We start from the raw sequence: 20,543 nt of genomic DNA, 5'->3' as shown, positions 1-20,543 counted from the left end.
CACACCAAGATCAATATTAGGGATCCTTCTTTATATTTCTTAATGCATTTGTTTTTTAGTAATTATTTTACTTTTTTTCATGGTATAAATAATTGTTTTTTCTTCCATTTCATATAATTGTCATCTGTTTCTCTGAAACAATAAATTTTCATATATAAGGTCTTTAGAGTGTTAAATGTGCACTTTTTTTCATGTTGTAAGCAAAATGTATGCCTGCTTTGACTTTACATACTCTAAATATTTAGTGCATTAATTGCTTTTCTCTTTAATCTTAGATCTGTATTACAAATAGCCCAAATGTTTCAGTCTAAAGAAGTGAATACATTTCTTCAGAGATGATGCTGGGGAGGGATGGAAAAGAGGTCCCGTTAGTCCTTTTGCTAAACTGTTCCACAACAGGTCATCTTTTTACAAGTGCGTACATGGTAGACTTTGTGGGCACTGCTGAACTTGAATGAAATCTGTGTACCGAAGCCAAAGCTGAGTTTCACAATTTTTGGATAGGACTCATATTTGTTTCAGTTTTGCCAGTTGCTCAGATACAATAAGTGTATAAATGACTAGCCAAATATAGAGGGGGTGGAGTATGCGATGACTGACAACTATTAAAGTGGTCAAATATTGTTAGAGCATCAATGATGTTTTAAATTCAAATCACTTTGCAATTTTTAAGTTAATTGTTTAGATTAAGTTCACTGACATGAATACACGTAAATTTAAGTCATTAGTGTCATCGAGCAGCAAGGATCAGCTGCTCCCCAAGGTCAAGGGAGAAGAGAAGGATAACATAGACGGTAGGGGTGGAGCCTTGCTTTCTAGGGCCCAGCCCTGCAAGTACCAGAGCAAGGCAAGCAGGGCAGACTCAGAGATGATGGCCAGGTTCTACCAAGAATCCAGATCATCAGGCAAATTTGCAGCAATTACAAGATCCAAGATCAAAACAGAAAGTTAAACCACAGGTGTCATGGTTTAGGAATGGTATTCCCCAATTTAGTATTCCCACTAAAAACCACAAGCTGATCCCCTTCCCCCCTCTGGTGGGAGACAAAAGGCACAAATTTTGGGTTGAGATAAGAACAATTTACTGGAAACAGCCATGAGGTAAGAAAATGAACAGTAACAGCAACAATACTAATGACAACAGTGTACAATGGCTGACAGGTTCCCCACCCCGCCACACTTTGTTCCACCAGAAAGGGACGCCCTTCTTCTCAGGAGAAAGTCCCTTTTCCCTGCCTCTGGCAATGACATATAGTGGTATCGAATAACACAACGTCTTGGACACACCCCCTCCCTCTGATGTGGGCTGGAATCAGGACAACAGGTCAGAAACAGATCCAATGATTGTCAAGCAAATCCATGGTGATAAGGCAATTACAAGATCAAGCTGGGAAGTTAGTCTATGTTGTGTTGCCTGTGATTTGTCAGGTGTGGGGAAGTGATTGTCAGTAAGATGATGGGTTTTACTGATAGGAATTAGGATGGTGCATTGCTCTGAAGTGGTGGATAAAACCTTTTATATCATCCCCTGCTTTAGTGTTTTTTTAAAATATGTGTCACATGCTAGAGAAAAATCTAATTTTCAAATGTTTTAAATGGAGTTTCTCTTTTAAAAACTTTTTGTTGGAACTTTTTTCACTTTTAAAAACAAGTTACCTTATTTCAGTGAATTCAATTGCACAGAGCTGTAAATACCTTTTAAAATATTCTTGTTATGTGTTCAAAATCACAGCTTTAACTCTTGTTATCTCTTAGAACATGTGCACCCCCATCACTTTTCCCACTTCACACAACTCAGCATTTTTTTGCAACAACTTCTTTATCTGGAGAGGAACCACAAGTTTTCAGGGTGTCACTCAGATATAGCTTTGGGGGAAATTTCCACTTTTACAGTGCACAAAGAGAAGGTTCTGAGGTAGGAAAACTTCCATGTTCAAAATAAGGGGAACACAGGGAGGAGAACAAACTGAGGAGGGTGTAATATTAGATGGGCTGTGGAAAATTAGGCTCATGAGCAGTGGGAGTTATGCATTGGCCAAAGACAAATGGATGAATTCTGTAGCTCTTACCTCCCTATAGAAATTATAAGAGATGTGTCAATGCACACAAGTTCCCTACCCTTCATGTTTACCCTCTAAGAATCACGCCTGGGATTATTTTTGTTTGTTTGTTTGTTTTAAGATATCATTAATGATGATCTTCATGAGGAAGATCAAACTCTTCCTTTAATCTGCAGTCCATAAGGAATAATAGTACTAAATTTCAGTGTTCTACTAAGGATGGTTGAGTAACAAAAGCTGTAGTGAAGATCTTCTGGTGACCCTCTGCTGAAAGCACAGAACCACAGTGGATGAATATTGAACACATCAGGATTCTATCTCTATATAGAAAGACTGAATTTAATTGTGCTGACCTATTAAAAGTGTGTGTTTTGCATGAGAGGAAGGAAGTAAAGAATTTAATAGTTCAGTGAGAGCATTTTCAATACATGCTTGTAGCATAATCAGAATTGTGGGAAACATGAAATTATGTGTGGATTTTGAATCTTAGCTATTAAAAAGATGAGGGTGCAGACCCACCTTCAGGAGAAGATACTGCTGTACAGTAAGTAGCATTAGATGTGATGGTGACAATACCAGCTCTGATCATCAGAAGCTGGGAGGGTGATGTATTGGGAATCACCCTATATGCTCCCTGTTTATTACAGTTCTAGCACCTTTTTCTGGCTTCTGTTATGTGTTGAACCAGAATAGAGCTTGGTCTGACTGATTTCTGTCTGCTTTTATATTCCTAGGCTCTGATACTCTGTCTCACAAATCTGCCCCAACACTCAAATCTGCCCCAAATCTCATCTTCCCATTCTGTTCACCTGATAAGTGGTTACATTTGCAAGGACACCTGCACTGATAGTCATGTAGGATTGTTGGTCCAGTTTTAGCTCAGTAGATGGACTGCATACACAAACAGTAGATCCTGTTTCTTCTGTGGGTGGTATGTTACAATTTGTTGACACATTACCTGATGTTTTTTATTTCTTAAAACTTAATAAACATTCCCGTCTTCCCACAGAAGAGCGGGTTGTTCCCATTGAAGTTTGCCGTTCCAAACTGTCAAAATACTTGCAGGGAGTTGTTTTCCGCTGTGATAAGTGTACCTTTACCTGCTCCACTGATGAGAGTTTGCAGCAACACATAGAGAAGCACAATGAACTTAAACCTTACAAATGTCAACTCTGCTACTATGAGACCAAATACACAGAGGAACTGGACACTCATCTTCGAGATGAGCACAAGGTAACATCCAAAGGGATTTAATTTGTAACAATCTACTTCTTGCAAATGCTATATCTAGTTTATTTGCATGTCCACTATGAATAGTCAGCCTGCATTTTTTCCTTCCAAAATTTGGAGAAGGTTCCTGTGCTGGAATTTCTCTCAAGTTCTGTATGTTTTTAGAAATTCAAGATTGTGAGTTTCTAAAGCTGCTGAGATTGACCAAAATTCACCGACTACTCAATGTAGAGTATGATTATTTGGAAAAAGCATTTTTATATATTGTGATGGGGGTTTTTTGAGTTATGAAACAGCATTAAGACTCTGTGATTCAAATACTCTCAGACACAGGAGCTTCCAAAGCATAAGATTGCTCTGGCAACTTGGACAAAGTGACGTGCCATGCATATTCTAATAACACCAGTCAGTACATTCCAGTTTGCATTTAACAAGGTAAAAATAGAAGCTTGTTATACTTACTGCTTAAGTTAAGGCTGCTTTGGTGTTTATGTGGAACCTTCTGAGTGCAGACCTGATCCATACTTGGAGAAGTCACTAGAAAGCTTTCCACAGACTTCCATCTGCTTTGGATTTCTGTAGTTCTCATCTGTGTTGCTGTGAGAGTAGCAAAATTCTAGAACTGAGACATGTTTACAGAGTATTTCTTTTGTCAATTTGTGGGGAGGGAACTCATTGAATAGAACTATCAGGAGCTGAGGTGCTTGATTCTCACTAAAAATGTGTTCACATTTTGTTGACTGAACAACATTTCTCCCCCCCCCCAAAAAAAAAATTGACAAAATGACTGTCAAAAGTACCAACAAAACTGGCTACATTTTAAAAATTAACATTGTGAACTTATGTTGGCTTGGTATGCTTGTCTCGCTTAATTGCTCCTTGTCGCTACTTGAGAATCTTTCTACAGTTTAACTGGTATCTGAGATGTTGCATATCTCTCAGTGACCACAGCAAGGATCCTAGGAGATCCAAGAAGCGCTATTCCCCGCCCCTCTGACTGAGTGCATCAGGCTGGGAAGATTTTCCTTCTACTTGTGTCTCTCTTCTCTCCAATAAAAACCTGAACTGATTACTCCCAGTAGTAAGGGAGTAAGTTCCCTTATCCCCCTATTTTAATAATTTCTAAATGTTAACTGTCTAATTTGTGCCCACTCTGGGCTCAGGTGCACAATTGGCTTATTGGTATCTTAAAGAGTGCATTAGCTGAGAGACTGTAAGTGCCATGTATGTGACCTTCTTTGCTTAAATCTAATAGGTAACTTGTTGAGTCATAGCACCTCAACACAGCTGTCACTTCTAGGAACATGATACTAACACACTGCTATATTTAGGGTAGCTTGCTATTTGCTGATAAACCACTGAGTTGTGGGTTGATCTTGGCTGGCAAGAAGAGGCCCACCCAGTCACACTCTCACTCCCCCTCCTCAAACAGAACAAGGGGAGTATTGTGGCTTAACCTCAGTGGGCAGCTAAGTCCCACATATCTGCTCACTCCCTCTCCCACCAGTGAGATGAGGGAAGAGAATTGGCAGGGTAAAAGTGAGAAAACTCGTGGGTTGAGATAAAGACAGTTTAATAGGGAAAGCAAAAGCCGTGCACACAAGCAAAGCAAAACAAGGAATTCGTTCACCACTTCCCATGGGCAGGCAGCATTTCAGAGAAGACTCAGAGGCAAACTGCATGGACAGATGTGCTCTGGAGCTGAGGACTGGACCAGAAGGAGTGAGGTGAGCTTTCCTACCTGGCAAGACCTCGAGACTAGAGCAGAGAGAGGCGCCCCAGCCCCCCCTCCCAAGTGGGAAGCAGTGGACCTGTGAATCAGAAGCAGCTCTGACTCAGCATGGGTGGCGCCAGCAGGGACAGCGCCCAAACCCACCCCCAGGGAGCGTGAGGAATCAGTAGTATGGATGTGTTAGCTTGTGTGGGCAGTTCGCGCGAGGAGGTACTGCAGCTAAAGCACTTAGCTCAGTTGGTGGCCATCACTCTCACCAAGAGAGCTCAGGTATGGTGTCCACTCAGACAAAAGTTGCTTCCTCTGCATGTACCCAGACGGAGCACTCACAAAAGCATGCAGCTGTCCAGGCCTCAGACTGCAGGGAGTACCACAGCCTGGCGCTGCTCTCAGAGGGCAGCAGAGACAACAGCTGTGTGAGGTGCAATCAGGTGGACAATCTGCTCAGCCTGGTAGTGGAGTTGAGATGAAGTAGAAAGACTAAGAAGTATTAGGGACTCTGAAGAAGAGATTGACTGGAGCACCTCATTCTGGAGGCCATTTCTATCCTCATGGAGGACAAGAAGGTGATCAGCTGTCCCAGCTGTGTCCATTCCCAGTTTCTTGTGCACCCCCAGCCTGTTTGCTGGCAGGATGGTGTGAGAAATTGAAGAGTCTTTCACTTAGTGTAAACATTGCTCAGCAACAACCAAATCATCACTGTGTTCTCAGCATTATTCTCATACGGAATCCAAAACACAGCACTGTACCAGCTACTAGGAAGAAAATTAACTCTATCCCAGCTGAAACCAGGATAGCGTCTGTCCTTACAGAATTGCATAGTCACAGTAACTTACTAAGGGTAGAAAATGATTCTATTACAAATCATAACACATATCCAAATACCTGCTGAGTCACCAATATGCACCCCAAAAGTGGCTGGCGGAATCTCAAATGCACCTGCTCATCCCACAAGGACAATCATTATAGTCCACATTTTAGGTTAAACAAGAAACCCTCCCAACAGTCACTCTCCTTCCTCAGACACATGCATCTTGCTCCCTGTACATGCTAACCTCATTCAGTAGGAAAGCACAAGCACATGACCAATGGCTTCTCTTCAACACATACTTTTGCAGAAAGAACCCTAAAACTTCCCCTGCTTCCTTCACTTCCCTATACCCACTCTACAAAAGGCCAAGACCCACTACCAGTTCTCCTTATACAAACCAGCAGAGGTTATAATTTATGCCCATTAACCACCCATTATACACACAGACATGCTACTGAGAAAAAAGGTTATAATGCTGTACAATTCTTCTTGCCCACTTCCTCCAAATAAAAGGGTACAATTCATGCTATCCTCCTCTACCTGCCACACAGGCTTACTCCAACCAAACAAGAAAGGCCATTACTGAGAGGAGTTGTGGAGAACTGGTCACAAATGCTGTTGCTCCCTTTCACTTCTTGCCCCTGCATGCCAAATTCTAACAACTGAGGGGTAGGGTGTTCCCCCCTCCTCCCCTCCATACCCTTTTTCCAAGAAAGGAAGGTGCAGTGCCTGCAGCAGGAGTGAACTGGTACAAGTTTAAAGAACAGAGTGCGAGAGAGCTCCCCCACCCTGAGGCCTGCACCATTTCTTCAGGATCTATGTTGATCTTGAAAGTCTGTTGTTGCAGTGTTTTCAGAGTGATCTGCATGGTGGTAGTCAGGCACCCTTCGTGCTCACTGCTCCGGCATGTCCCAGGAGTGAAAGAAAAACAGTAAATACAGAGAGGCGCCCGTCACCACCACATCCTCCACCACTCGCTCCCGGGCCTGGAGTCGCATTCACTGCCCCAAAAAGGAGGGAGCGGGGGAAGAGGAGAAAGGACACCCACACAGGTCTAGCGTATGAAGATAAGGGGGAAGGAACAGCAAGCAATAGATGATGTTCAGGGACTAGAGGGAAGGGGAAAGGGAATGAGAAAGAAGGATGCATGCACAAGCAGAAGGGGAAGAAGATCATAGAATCATAGAATTGTTTAGGTTGGAAAAGACCTCTAAGATAGATGACAGAATGGAAAGAAGAGTATAAGACAAGTATAGCTACAAACATACACAAGCAAACACATACCTTCTCTGAAGCTAAGGTTTGGAGCCAAGCTAAGGTTTGGAGCCACTTCATGTCTTGGGCATTTTTGCTGTTGTGACAGAATCATTCATGTTGGAAGACATCTCAGGAGGACTCTAGTCCAAACTTCTGCTCAAAGCAGGGGCAACTGAGGTCAGAACAGGTTGCTCAGGGTCTTAAACCAGTCTGATCTTGAAAATATCTCTCCTGGTTTCATCTGAGATAATTTTCTTCCTAGTGACTGTTATAGTGCTGTCTTTTGGATTTAGGATGAGAATAACATTGCTAACATGTTCCACATGTTTCAGTTTGATGTTATTAACTCTGCGCCCTCATGTGGAAGTTCGTCAAAGTGTCTGTGCAGTGGGGGATGTGACCCTAAGAGATTCAGAGCTGAAAGAATGAGTCTAATCCTTTGACTAAAGAACCAGTTTCACCTAACTTGTGGCTGTTGCAGACTAATGTTTTGTGTAGACCAACAGCTAGAAAGGGATGAAGAGTCATGCTGTCTTTGTGAGGATTACATCAGCACTACACACAAGCACAGGTGCTGAAATGACCCTGGAAACTATGGTATCCAGGCAGAGAAAAAGAAGGTACTATCACCTGAGCCTCATAAATCCTCAAGTCTTCAAAAAGGGCAAGAAGAAGGATCCAGGGAACTACTGGCCAGTGAGCCTCATCTCAATCCCTGGAAAGGTGATGGAACACCTCATTCTGGAGGCCATTTTTATCCTTGTGGACAACAAGAAGGTGATCAGGAGCAGTCAGTATGGATTCACTAAAGGGAAATCATGCTTGACCAAGCTAATTGCCTTCTACAATGAGGCAACTACCTGAATGGATGAGGGGAGAGCAGTGGATAGTGTCTACATGGACTTCATCAAGGCTTTCGACACTGTCTCTCAAAATATTCTCATAGGCAAACTCAGGAAGTGTGGACTGGATGAGTGGACAGTGGGGTGGATTGAGAACTGGCTGAACGGCAGATCCCAGAGGGTCATGATCAGTGGCACAGGGTCGAGTTGGAGGCCTGTCACTAGTGGTGTCCCCCAAGCTTCAATACTGGGCCCAGTACTGTTTAACTTATTCATCAATGACTTGGCTGAAGGGGTAGATGCCTCCTCATCAAGTTCACTGATGACACAGAACTGGGAGGAATGGCTGATACCCCAGAGGGCTGTGCAGATGTTCAGAAGGACCTTGACAGGTTGGAGGGATGGGCAGAGAGGAACTGTCTGAAATTCAACAAAGGCAAATGCACCTGGGAAGGAATAACCCCATGCACCTGTACAGGCTGGGGGTCGACCTGCTGGAAAGCAGCTCTGCGTAGAAGGACCTGGGGGTCCTGGTGGACAACAAGCTGTCCATGAGCCAGCAGTGTGCCCCAAAGGCCAATAGGATCCTGGGGTGCATTAGGAAGAGCATTGCCAGCAGGTCAGAGAGGAAATCCTGCCCCTCTACTCAGCCCTGGCGAGGCAGATCTGGAGTGCTATGTCCAGTTCTGGGCTCCTCAGGACAAGAGAGACACGGAGCTCCTGGAGCAGGTCCAGTGGAGGCTGCAGAGATGCTGAAGGGACTGGAGCATGTCTCTTACAAGGAAAGGCTGAGGGAGCTGGGGCTGTTCAGCCTTGAGAAGAGACAGCTGAGAGGGGACCTCATCAATGTCTACCAGTATCTGCAGGGAGGTGTCAGAGACTGGAACCAGGCTGGTAGTGCCGAGCAATAGGACAAGAGACCACGGGCAGGAACTGATGCCCAGGAAGCTCCACCTGAACATGAGGAAGAACTGCTTTGCTTTGCAGTGACCAGGCATTGAACAGGTTGCCCAGAGAGGGTGTGGAGTCTCCCTCACTGGAGATATTTCAGAACCGTCTGGACGCAATCCTGTACCATATGCTCTGGGATGGCCCTGCTTGAGCAGGGAGGTGGGACCAGATGACCCACTGTGGTCCCTTCCAACCTGACCCATTCTGTGATTCTGTGATTACTGTCAGGGACAAAACAGACTTGGCTTGAGGAAAATTAAGTTAATCTATTGACAATTAAAATACAGTTGGATGGTGAGAAACAAAGACCAAAAAAACCCTTCAACACCACTCCCTCATCCCTACCTATTTTTCCCAAGCTCAACTTCACTCTTTCCTTCCCAACTCCTCTACCTTCTCCCCCCACCCTAAGTGGCACAGGGAATATGGGCCACTAGCCAAAGATGAACCCATGAGTGAAGCTGGTGGCACCTCTGTGAAAACATATTTTAAAAAGGGTGGAAAATGATGGAGACAGTAGGTGGGAATGCAGAGAGAATGAGGAAAGTGAGAGGAGGAGGGAATTGGGGGAAACAACAGAGGAGTAGGAGGTGCTCTATGGTAGAGCAGATACTCTCAAAGGGTCTCCAGTCTGTGGAGAACCCACACTAGGGCAACTATTCCCCCATTCCATTCCCCCCACCCCCAAATGTCCACAAGAACAGTTTACTTCGACTGTCAAAGTGATCACTCAGGTCCCATCTTTTCACATATGAAGCTGAATAAAGCATTCACAAAGGTTTTTTCTGCAGTGATGGCACGCAAAAGTGATGCTTGATCCTATCAGTTTTACAATCCCATGAAAGGGGGGAAACGACAGTGTGCTTAGCATTCCTTGGAATTTTTATTTTCAATACTTCAAAATGCGGGAAGCTTCTCAAATAATAGGACCATTTCGAGAAGCAAAATGAAGGCATTTAGTATAAAAAAGGAATGAAGAACCATTAACAGTGAATGTAATTTTATTTGAAGGGAAATGTATTAATTTGATTAGATGCCTGATAAATTTCCCATTTCAACCTATAGCTTTGTTGATGGGTTGGGTTTTTTTTCAATATTTGATAATGGTGTTTATTATTGAAAAAAAACCATTTGTTTTAAGGTGAGTCGTAACTTTGAACTGGTTGGACGGGTTAACTTGGATCAGCTGGAACAAATGAAGGGAAAAACAGAGAACTCCAGCAGCGATGAGGAAGAAAAAGAGTCAAGGCACAAGACTGAAGAGAGAGGTCAGTATACTTGCTTTTTCTTTTAGGCTGGATACTGTCATGGACCCTGCTGGTTACATCAAGCAAGATCAATTGTTGACTCAACAGGAGATTCCTTAAGTCGTGTGAGCTTGTCAGTATGGGCAAAATGGAGCTTTTGTCAATTCCTGAAGGAATTTTGTGTTTTTAATGCTTATGATTTCTTTCCCTAACTTGCAGCTGTAGCAGACAGATGTTTTGTGTAGACTAGCATCCAGAAAGGGATGAAGAGTCATACTGTCTTTGTGAGGATTATATCAGCACTACACAACACACAAGCACAAGACCCTAGAAACTATGGTATCCAGGCAGAGAAAAAGAAAGTACTATCACCTGAGCCTCATAAATCCCTATAAACTCTACCATGGGAATAAAAAACCCCATAAAATTAAGATCATCATTTAAATTGGCTTTGGGATACTTGAGATTCTTGACACTTATTATGAAAATGTAAGAATACTGCCTTTTAGGTTGGAGATTTAAATTTGCAGGGAGAAACAGACATAACTGCTTTGTGTGATCAGTAATTAAGGTAGGTATAATGTTTTAGAAAGTTTGTTTATTAGATTTTATTTTTTCACCTGCAGTCTTCTGTAATATCTGATTGGCTGAAAAATCTGTATTTGACTGTTCAAATGAGTGATCTAAAAATCATGCTTTTTTCCCAAATTGCATTTCACTGCTGTTCTTTCCCAACTTCCCTTTAGAAGTGACAGTTGTTTTCCTCCTTTTCAGGTAATATCAGTTCTAATTTTTAATTTTTTCCTGAAGCGAATAAAAATATGTAAAGTCCTTATGCCATCTAACTTTATAAAATTCCAAGTTCTATTGACTTTATCTTTTGCAAAATGGTCTCTTGCACCTTGTAGTGGTGATCTTCAAGTGTCCAACTGACACAGATGCTGAAGACATGGCTACGTGGCTTTGGTGCAGTGTCACATATTAACATCATCTTCTACTTGATATTCAGAAGCTGCTTCCAATTCAAAAAATTTTTCACTCTATTAGGATAGGACTATAACTGTGCTCATAAATATTCCCTGTAAAAGTAGCTAATGTTGTCACAGCTTTCAAACTGTACCAAACTGTAATGTCTTATACCACTTGGATGCTTTTTCTGGTTTTAGTCTTCATGGTGTTACCGGGAGGTGGGATTTACCTATCTTCTGTCTCCGAGTATTTGTGAGGAAATGTTGGCTCAACCTTCTGAAGTCCTTGACTTCAGCAGAGACAGGATTTCTTCCTGTGGGACAAGCTGTGGCCTAGATTGACAGCTTAAGATTGATGTCTGCTATACTTAGGTACGTCGTTACAAAGAATGGGCCGTTGGGACACTGGGCCAAAGAATCACTATTTCCCCTTGGAGAACGAGAAGTTGGGCATGTCATTGTCATGGGAGAGTAGAAGGCTTAGACAAAGTTACTAAAAAACAAAGCCTTGCCGGTGAGTCTCGAGGTACAGAAAGGACTCCCTTGCTTTCTAAACTCCTTCTCCGAGAAGGGTTTAGGTGTGGCTGAATCCTATCTTAGCCTCGGACTGTGTTAATGGTTTAAATTTAAAGGAATTATAGAGGTATTAAACCACTTTGTCCCGCAGATTTTAATGATGGCAAAAAAGATATATTTATATGAGTTATTTATTATGACAAATTAACAGGTGAACAGACGAAAGATCTTAATCAGAATTATTTACTATACAGTGTAAAAGCTAAAAAATCTACTAGTAGAGTATTATATAACAAAGTAATATAGTGCACTGTAACAAAGCAATTATATTAAAGCAATTGTATCAAAGTTAGCAAAAGAAATAATTATTAAGTAGAGATTGATGTAACTCACCATACGAGATTGCGGGCAGATCTCTCTCTTTCTCTCAACCCCTGGAGAATGACCATGAAGAGGCATCCCTGCTTCACGGGAGAAGCTCCACACTTCAAGGAAGTACGTGGAAGAATCTGCCATATGGAAGTTGGACTGGGCTTTTATAGTTATGAAGTGATGGACTGGTAGTCACAAATTTACAAGCCGGTAGGCTAGCTTATCTGTCAAGTCCTGCTTCAAAAGCAGGGTGTGTATTCAAAGTTTGGTGGACTGGGATGGTTTAAACATAATTTAACACCAAGACAACATCCTGGGACAGTAGTCAATAGCTTGATTGGATTTTAGATCTTATCAGGGTGGGCCTACCTATCCTGCCACAGTCATCTTAGCAGAGATGAACTGTTGTGTCAGTTGGTAAGGTGTGGGTTAACCCCAATGGGCAGCTAATGGTGTGGGATACCCCTTTGGTCAGTTGGAGTCAGCTGTCGCAGCTGTTATCCCCTCCCAACTTCTTGTGCAACCCCAGCCTGCCCGCTGGCAGGGCAGTGAGAGAAGCAGAGAATGCCTTGATGCTGTGAAAGCATTGCTCAACAATAACAAAAACACCCCTGAATTATCAACGCTGTTTCCAGCACAAATCCAAAACACAGCACTATATGGACTACTATGAAGAAAACTTTATTCCAGCCAAAACCAGTACAGAAAGGAAAGGAATGGTTGGTTGCTGGTAGAGGACAAAAGAAAATATTTGGACCTAGAAGGAAGATGATGTTCATGGAGAAGGACTAAGTTATTTATCTGAGATACTCTAGGAAAAGAGTAGCTGATCTTGCTAGAAGTTGTATCCCAGAGGGACTGTCTGTCTCTACTGACCTTTACATCTTACCTTTAAAAGAAACCTGAACCTTTTTCTCTGGGTTGGGTTTTTGGGGTTTTTTTTAGTATATAAAAATAAGTGTGCACGTGTGTTTGTGTGTGTAATGCGGGAAAATCAAATGCAAGTCAGATGTCTATGCAGTGTGTTACCCCTCTCTTATAGACCCCAGGTAAGTGCACAGGCCAATTACTCTTTCTGGTAAGCAGTCTGAAACCAAACTAATCAGGGACTCATGGGAAAGTAGGTGGGAACATAGAATGTATTCAGAAGGGACAACAGAATTATTAGGGTAGTGCTTGTTAATGGGAATTAAATTCTCCCTAGTCATTTGAGCAAAATAGTCTATATTATGTCTGCACAGTCCTAGAATAATTTTCCTGTTGTCTACTGTACTCTGGATTTGATCTTGTGCAGAAGAGTGGCTGCCACCTCCAAAACTTCTACCCTCCATAGGTGTTGGATTAGTCATGGTACAGGGGCAATGTGTTTCAGTGGTATTTATAAATTTAGACCATGTATATGGTATTAACTGTAGGAGTCATATCCAGATGTAAATGGAGCCTATGGCACTGACTTTCTGTTGCTCATATCAGATAGGGACCTTGCTTTGTTATTGTTTAACCACATAGTAAATACACTCATGCTAAGAAATATGGAATAAGGTTTTTTTCTTCTAGATGGAAGGAATTTTTAAAAAAAGGTGTAAAGAACCATTCCATCTAGAACTTTTAATAAAGGGCAACCAGTGGGAAACACGTAGCAAAAATGCCTTTACAAAATTTAACATGGAGAAGAAAAGTGAGCACATGGGCGGTTCTTTTATAGGTTGATCTCTAGCAGAGTAAATTTGAGAGTGAAGAAACCAAGTGAGCAGATATAGGAACTGAAATGAAGCAAAATCCCTTTTCTTTCATTATGTAATTTGGGAGGAGTCAGAAAGACATTCTGTTGATTTCTTACTTAAGATAACGCCTGCTAAGAAATTAATGTTCTGAGTATATGCTGTCTCATTTCCAGTGAAAAGAATGAAACGAGATCATAGAATCATAGAATGACCTGGGTTGGAAGGGACCTTAAAGATCGTCTCATTCTAACCCTCCTGCTATGGGCAGGGACACCTTCCACTATCCCAGGTTGCTCCAAGCCCTGGCTAACCTGGCCTTGGACACTTCCAGGGATGGGGCAGCCACAGCTTCTCTGGGCAACCTGTGCCAGGGCCTCACCACCCTCACAGGGAAGAATTTTTTCCTAATATCTCATCTAAACCTACTCTCTGTCAGTTTGAAGCCATCCCCCCTTGTCCTGTCACTCCAGGCCCTTGTAAATAGTCTCTCTCCATCTTTCTTGTCAGTTCCCTTCAGGTACTGGAAGGCCGCAATTAGGTCACCCCAAAGCCTTCTCTTCTCCAGGCCAAACAATCCCAATTTTCTCAGCCTTTCCTCATAGGTTGGGCTTGGTGATGTATGTGCCCAGTCTGGTTCATTCTGGCACTGATTACTTCTATGAGAAGAATAAGCAGTCCTTCAATGGATAACTTGATCTTCAGTGGAGATGTGTTGGCATCATTCTCAGTATCATTCCTGAAAAAGTAAAATAATACAAGGACAACAAGCCTGACCCACTGGGTGGAGACCCCTACCTTTTTAAATCTGTAATGGTCACTATGGTAACAGTTGTAACCACACTTGAGCCTGAATGCATTTCAATGACAATTGCTAATGAAACAAGCTATAATTGTAGAAATTTAGGAGCCCCACCTAATAACATGAATTTGGCACTGTCACTTTGGTCATTCTGACTGATTATCAGTTCTGAGATATGTCACTGACTATGGTGTATATGAAAGAGAATACTAATCTCAAAAGTCAAATTAATGTAATTTGAAGTCAGCATGGACCAATTCCTTTTGGTCTATTGAACTTTTATCTGTGGTGGGAGGAGCATGTTGCCTTTCAGGTCATATAGACATTAAGTTTCTTTGCCTATGATCAAGCATAGGGTGTAAAACAACACTGTCCAATAGTACAGTGACCTAAAGAGAGTAGGACTTTATCAGACCTTCAGGAAGTAAGTATAATAGAAAGCCATTATTGACATCTCTTGGCTCAAGGATTGTTGGAATCATGTATTCACCCTTCAAAAGTGGTAGCTACCCTTGTAAGCTATTAGTTTTCTGGGCCTCATTCTGTGAGGTCAAGAAGCAACCGTTGTTTCTCAAGAGTATTGATGGTTCTGCCATCAGTCACTGCTTTCACATAAGACACTTTGGATTCTCTTATTCTAACAGCATAACCTTATTACTCAGTAGAACTGAGTGTGAGCCAATATATCTGAGTCTCCCAGCTGTATGAATAACCCTGAATTATTTTTAAATTATCAGATTACAGACATGATAATTTACTACCTGTGTGGGTGTTGCGGTTTAGGTCAGGACAGACTAAATGAATGCATTCATTTCTACTCAACAGTTGGTTTTGGGTGATGGAGTTTAGATATTTATTGCCTCTGAGAAAGAATGATCAATGCAAAGAACACTTCAGAGCTACAGCAAAGTTGTTATTTCTATTTCCCCTTTCCTTGCTGACAGGATCAGCAATTGTCAGTAGATGGAAAGAGCAGAGTGCTGACCATGCTGATTGTGCCATATGAGCTTGGTCCTAAGGCCTCCACAGTCTGGCATCCCTGAAACTGCAACCTCCACAGGACTATTTTTACATTTCTGGGATTTTGTTTTGTGTGCAAATGCATATGCTTTATTAAATTCTTACTGGCACTGTTAGGATCATAAACAAAGACTTTTTATTAGGTCAGATCTCTGCTACCATTGTATACTCTTGTTATCATAGTACATTTGGCAGATAATAAAGATGGGGGCTGAAACCCTTATCCTGCAAATACTTATTTCTGTGAATAGTCCCTGTGATTTGAGTTTTACTGCAATCAATCATGTGAGCAAACATTCAGAGGATCAACTTCTTTGCTACATGGATTGATTATCTTGAAGTTTTCAGTGAGACATTTGGAAATAATATATATGAGATTATATATGAGATGTCCTTGTTTTTTAACAACTACCACTTCATATAAGTGAGGTGCTAGTATGTGGTTGTGTTGAGGGCATTGGTTGTAGTTCATTTGTAAGAGACAATGGGTGCCGATGCACTAGATAATTCTTTCACTTCCAAATTTTTCACTCTCCAGATCTGTAGGAATAAGTGTTCAGTCATGTGGAAGTCCCGAGCTTCAGATGAAGTTTCATTTTAGAGCCTTTTGGCTTTAGCATAGTTTGTTCAAAACTTGTATTCAAGAGCATTGCACTGTGGCTGTGAAACAAAGAATAGTATGAAATTCTGCAAGTGATACTGCATAGATTTATGCATCTAATTATGTAAGTATTAAGAAACCACATAAAAATCTCACAGTTGTTTCTGCTTTTTTCTTATTATTTAGAATTTCTTTTTTTTTTTCTATTTGATTAAGGCTAAAATAACCATGGCACCAGTTTTTATGAGCCAAATACTGTTACTGGAGTGTCTAAATCTGCAGAGAAAAAGTTCATAAATAAACTTCCCAGGTGTTCTGTGAACTCTTTAAGTCTTAAAAATCCAGTGATTGGTCTTTTGTCAACTTGGTGGGAGACGGTGGTGGCAAGTGGGGTTGCTTTTCCCTCAAGTTCAGGGACATTTTCTTATACTTGAAGCTTGGGAAGTTCTAGTATACTAGAGGGTGCAAACTTGCTGAGAGTGCCCTCAATCCCTTCGTATATGTCATTGATGAAGACATTAAATAACACTGGTCCCAATACAGAACCTTGAGGGACACCACTTGTCACCGATGTCCATCAGGACTCTGTACCATTGGCCACTATGCTCTGGAGGCGACCATCCAACCAATTCCTTATCTGCTGAACAGTCCACCCATCAAATCCATCTCTCTCCAATTTGGAGAGAAGGCTGTTGGGGGAGACCGTGTCAAAGGCTTTACAGAAGTCCAGATAGATATCTGCAGCCCTTCCCTTGTTCACTGATGGAGTCACTCCATCCTAGAAGGACTCGTTTCACATGGGGATTAGCTTTCAGAAATGCTGTCCCCTCAGCTGCCAGTGACTTTGGATGTAAAGCTTGACACTTTTGCAAATGAGACCCTAAAGGATTTGTATTAATTGTTAGGGTCAGATGAATCACCTGTGCAGTTAAGATACTGTCCTTTCAGTAATATTCTCTTATTCATGAGAATTCATATTGAAGGGATGACAGTTTCTTATGAGTATCAGATGCCAAGTATACCTAGTCTCCATTTCCTAAGATTTGCACTGATTTGAAAATTACATATTGACTCAAGTGTTCTCTTTTGGTTTTGCTTTGAAGGTATTTCCACACTAAACTCTCAGTGCTGTTTTTGACGTAAAACCCCATAATCTCTTCAACTGTTCAAATACAGGGACCATTAAAACATCTCTGCAAATAGATATAACAGATGGATGATGGGATTTTTCAGCTGCAGTGAGTGTTCTGACTTTTCAGGATAGCTCTGTAGCTTGAAATCCTGGTCACTCTGGAGAACCTCAGTTCACTTTTCAGTATTAATACGAAATCTTGGTTGTTCATGTAGGTGTCTAAGTATGGGCACTGAAAGAAATGAGGCTGCTACCACACAGAGTTCGATTTCTGGATTTGTCTGCCGATCTTTCCGACGTTCCCCTTTTATTAGGGCTCCTTTGTAAACAGCACCTGGTGTTTGTCTTTTAGTTAACTGGAATTCTCAGGATCATCCTAAACCGGTGCCTTGATCCCACACATTCACACTCGTATCATGTTTGACTGTTTTCAGCAATGGGAAAAACATGCAGACTATGCAGACCATTAAGTGCTTAGAGAACACAGCACTCTATCAAAAACACCAGTCAAGGCCAAAACACTCCTTTTTGATCCTAATTGACTAAATGTAGGTGCTTCTGGCTTAACTGGTTCCCACACTAAGTTGGAAGCACTCAATTATTTTGAAAGTCCCATTCCTCACCCCAACCCCCATTTCCATAATTGATCTTTTCTCATAGTGGTGGTTACAGAGTTTTCACACCTTGCCTTTTTAGGATAGGGAGGACAATTTCAGAAATATCTACTTTTTTAAAGGGAAATCGTTTGGTGCTTCAGGATATTTTTTCCTCCCCTGAAGGGCAGCAGGAAAGATCAGAGTATAATCATAAAGGTCCCTTCTTGCCCTGATGCTCATCAACATGCAGATAATTTTGTTCTCTCCCAGAGTTCATGATGTATGCTGATGGTGGAGCTCTAGAGAAACGCTTTCCATGTGAGTTCTGTGGCCGATCATTTACAGAGGGCTCTGAGTGGGAACGACATGTGCTGAGGCATGGCATGTAAGTTGGTTTGCAGACTCCTTTGCATAACAGCCAAATGTAACAGTTGATTTTTGTGCATCTCCCCACTCATTCCTCTCTTTCCCCCCCAAAAAATGTAATGAAAGCAAACACGGGGATATGACAGATTATTCTAACAAGGGAAGAATTCTGTCTAACACAAACACTGTTGGATAGAATCATAGAATCATAGAATAGATTGGGTTGGAAAAGACCTCCAAGATCATCAAGTCCAACCCCGATCCAACTCCAATTACTATATCATGGCACTAAGGGCCACATCCAATCTCTTTTTAAAAACCTCCAGGGATGGTGAATCCACCACCTCTCTGGGTAGGCCGTTCCAATGCCTGACAACCCTCTCTGTAAAGAATTTCTTCAGTTATGAGATGTAATTACTCAATTAGATGTTTCTGTCCATCCTATTTGACCCAGGAACCCAGAAATCCAAGGTAACTGTTGTTTTTAAACCTGTACCTGAATATCTCCATATGTCCAAATACCATTCCAGTTTCAGGTCTAGATCAGACCTCAAACTGAAAGAAACTTTTATCTACAGATGGCCAAGGGTTTTCGGAATACAGATTGTTCCAGAAATTCCCTCTGTTTGGGAGTTAAAATCTGGTGTTATCAAATCCAAATGTAGCACATAAATGTTCTTTACTATGATCCTAAAGCTTAAACTTCATTTCAAGGTGAATACCAGTTCAGTTTGTTGGTTCAAAATTAACATTACTTGAATCTATTGCTGATGTTTGCTTGCCAGTAGAGCAACATGGAAATGGCAGCAAAGTATATGGAAATCTGGGTTTATTTTGTTTTTTTCTCTTCCTTGTTATTTCTCTTTAGTATGCTTGCAACTAATCTTGGAGTTTCAGTGCAAAGAATTATGTACAGAGAAGTGTTAAGGGCTTCAAGTAAAGGAAAATCTTAATAAGTGTGCTTTCTCCCCAAAAGCACATGACAAAGTTAATAGCAAAGATCTTTTCCTTTCATAAAATCGTAGAATGATTTGGGTTGGGAAGAATTTCTTCCTGTTATCTAATATAAATCTACCTTCTTTCAGTTTAAAGCCATTCCCCCTTGTCCTGTCACTCCGTGCCCTTGTAAAACGTCCCTCTCCAGCTCTCTCGGAGCCCCTTTAGGCACTGGAAGGTGCTCTAAGGTCTCCCCAGAGCCTTCTTTTCTCCAGGTGAACACCCTCAGCTCTCCCAGCCTGGCTCCAGAGCAGAGGGGCTCCAGTCCTCAGAGCATCTTTGTGGCCTCGTCTGGACTCACTCCAACAACTCCATGTCCTTCCCGTGCTGGGACCCCAGGGCTGGAGGCAGCACTGCAGGTGGGGTCTCACCTGAGTGGGGCAGAGGGGCAGAATCACCTCCCTCGACCTGCTGGTCATGCTGCTTTTGATGCAGCCCAGGACATGGTTGGCTCATAAATATCAGTTCATGCTGTGAAATAATAGGCAGCTCTGGAACATTAATTTTCCTTCTCTTGACAAAGATCTGTTCAATAGAACAAATGTCTTTGCTGAATAGAGTTTCTTCAAAGAGGATTGACTAATTGTCAGCCAGGATTACTGGCATGTGGAAGACATTTGAATGTAATATTGTAACTAGGCTGTGGAGGGATAAAGGGTAAGAGAAAGTATTATGTTTTGTCTATTTAAATAAAAGTACTTGAAATGTTGCAAGTTTCGATAAAATTTATTGGTTTGTCAACTGTTTGGGAGAAGTACTCTCCCTATTTCCTTGTATCCAAAGCATGTTTGGATTGTAAATGTTTCCATTTTCTGCTGCTTGAATTTTCAGGGCTCTGAATGAAAGTAAGCAAGGGACCAGAGAGGACAGCAAACTGAAGGAGAACACAGAAAAGACTGTTAATACACTGACAGTAGAAGAAAAGGAAAACACTGAGAAAATGGTGGTGGACTTGACCCACAACAGTGAAACTACAGCCAGTGTTGTAGTTGCTGACAAATCTCTCCAAGAGACCTCAGAGGACAAAAATGAATAGAAATTGGGTGTGATTTTAATCAACTTACTTGAGCTGTGGTGAATGGAAAGGAATGGGCAGAAGGAAGAAACAAAGCTGCTTTTAGGAATGATCTATTTTCAAAGCACTGGTACCTATGTGTGTGTATATTAAAGCTATTTAAATGTTGGAATAAGTGGTTCCATTTTATCACTACATCTTCTGGATCTAAACAATAGGAAATTACATTCACATTGGATTAATAAAACAACTCCCTGTGTCTCTACATTACACAGTGCGCTTTGCAGCGGAGACTTGTATTGTTTGCA

General features: G+C 41.7%; 1 protein-coding gene across 2 annotated transcripts in view; it reads left to right on the top strand.

The window, feature by feature from the left end:
- LOC113960324 (zinc finger protein 462-like) overlaps nucleotides 1-20,256 on the top strand; it is an 86,039-nt gene extending 65,783 nt beyond the window's left edge. For both annotated transcript variants that reach the window (XM_027669845.1, XM_027669844.1), the window contains exons 9-12: nucleotides 3,070-3,293; nucleotides 10,025-10,151; nucleotides 18,129-18,243; nucleotides 20,052-20,256. In XM_027669845.1, the coding sequence (XP_027525646.1) occupies nucleotides 3,070-3,293; nucleotides 10,025-10,151; nucleotides 18,129-18,243; nucleotides 20,052-20,256 (671 nt within the window). The remainder of the gene's footprint in view (nucleotides 1-3,069; nucleotides 3,294-10,024; nucleotides 10,152-18,128; nucleotides 18,244-20,051) is intronic.
- The last annotated feature ends 287 nt before the right edge of the window (nucleotides 20,257-20,543 follow it).

Source organism: Corapipo altera, unplaced genomic scaffold, assembly GCF_003945725.1.
Source record: "Corapipo altera isolate COAL_440 unplaced genomic scaffold, ASM394572v1 59576, whole genome shotgun sequence".
NCBI classification, from domain to species: Eukaryota; Metazoa; Chordata; class Aves; order Passeriformes; family Pipridae; genus Corapipo; species Corapipo altera.
The sequence above is the reverse complement of the archived record's forward strand: the minus strand, read 5'-3'. Positions and strand labels throughout refer to the sequence as shown.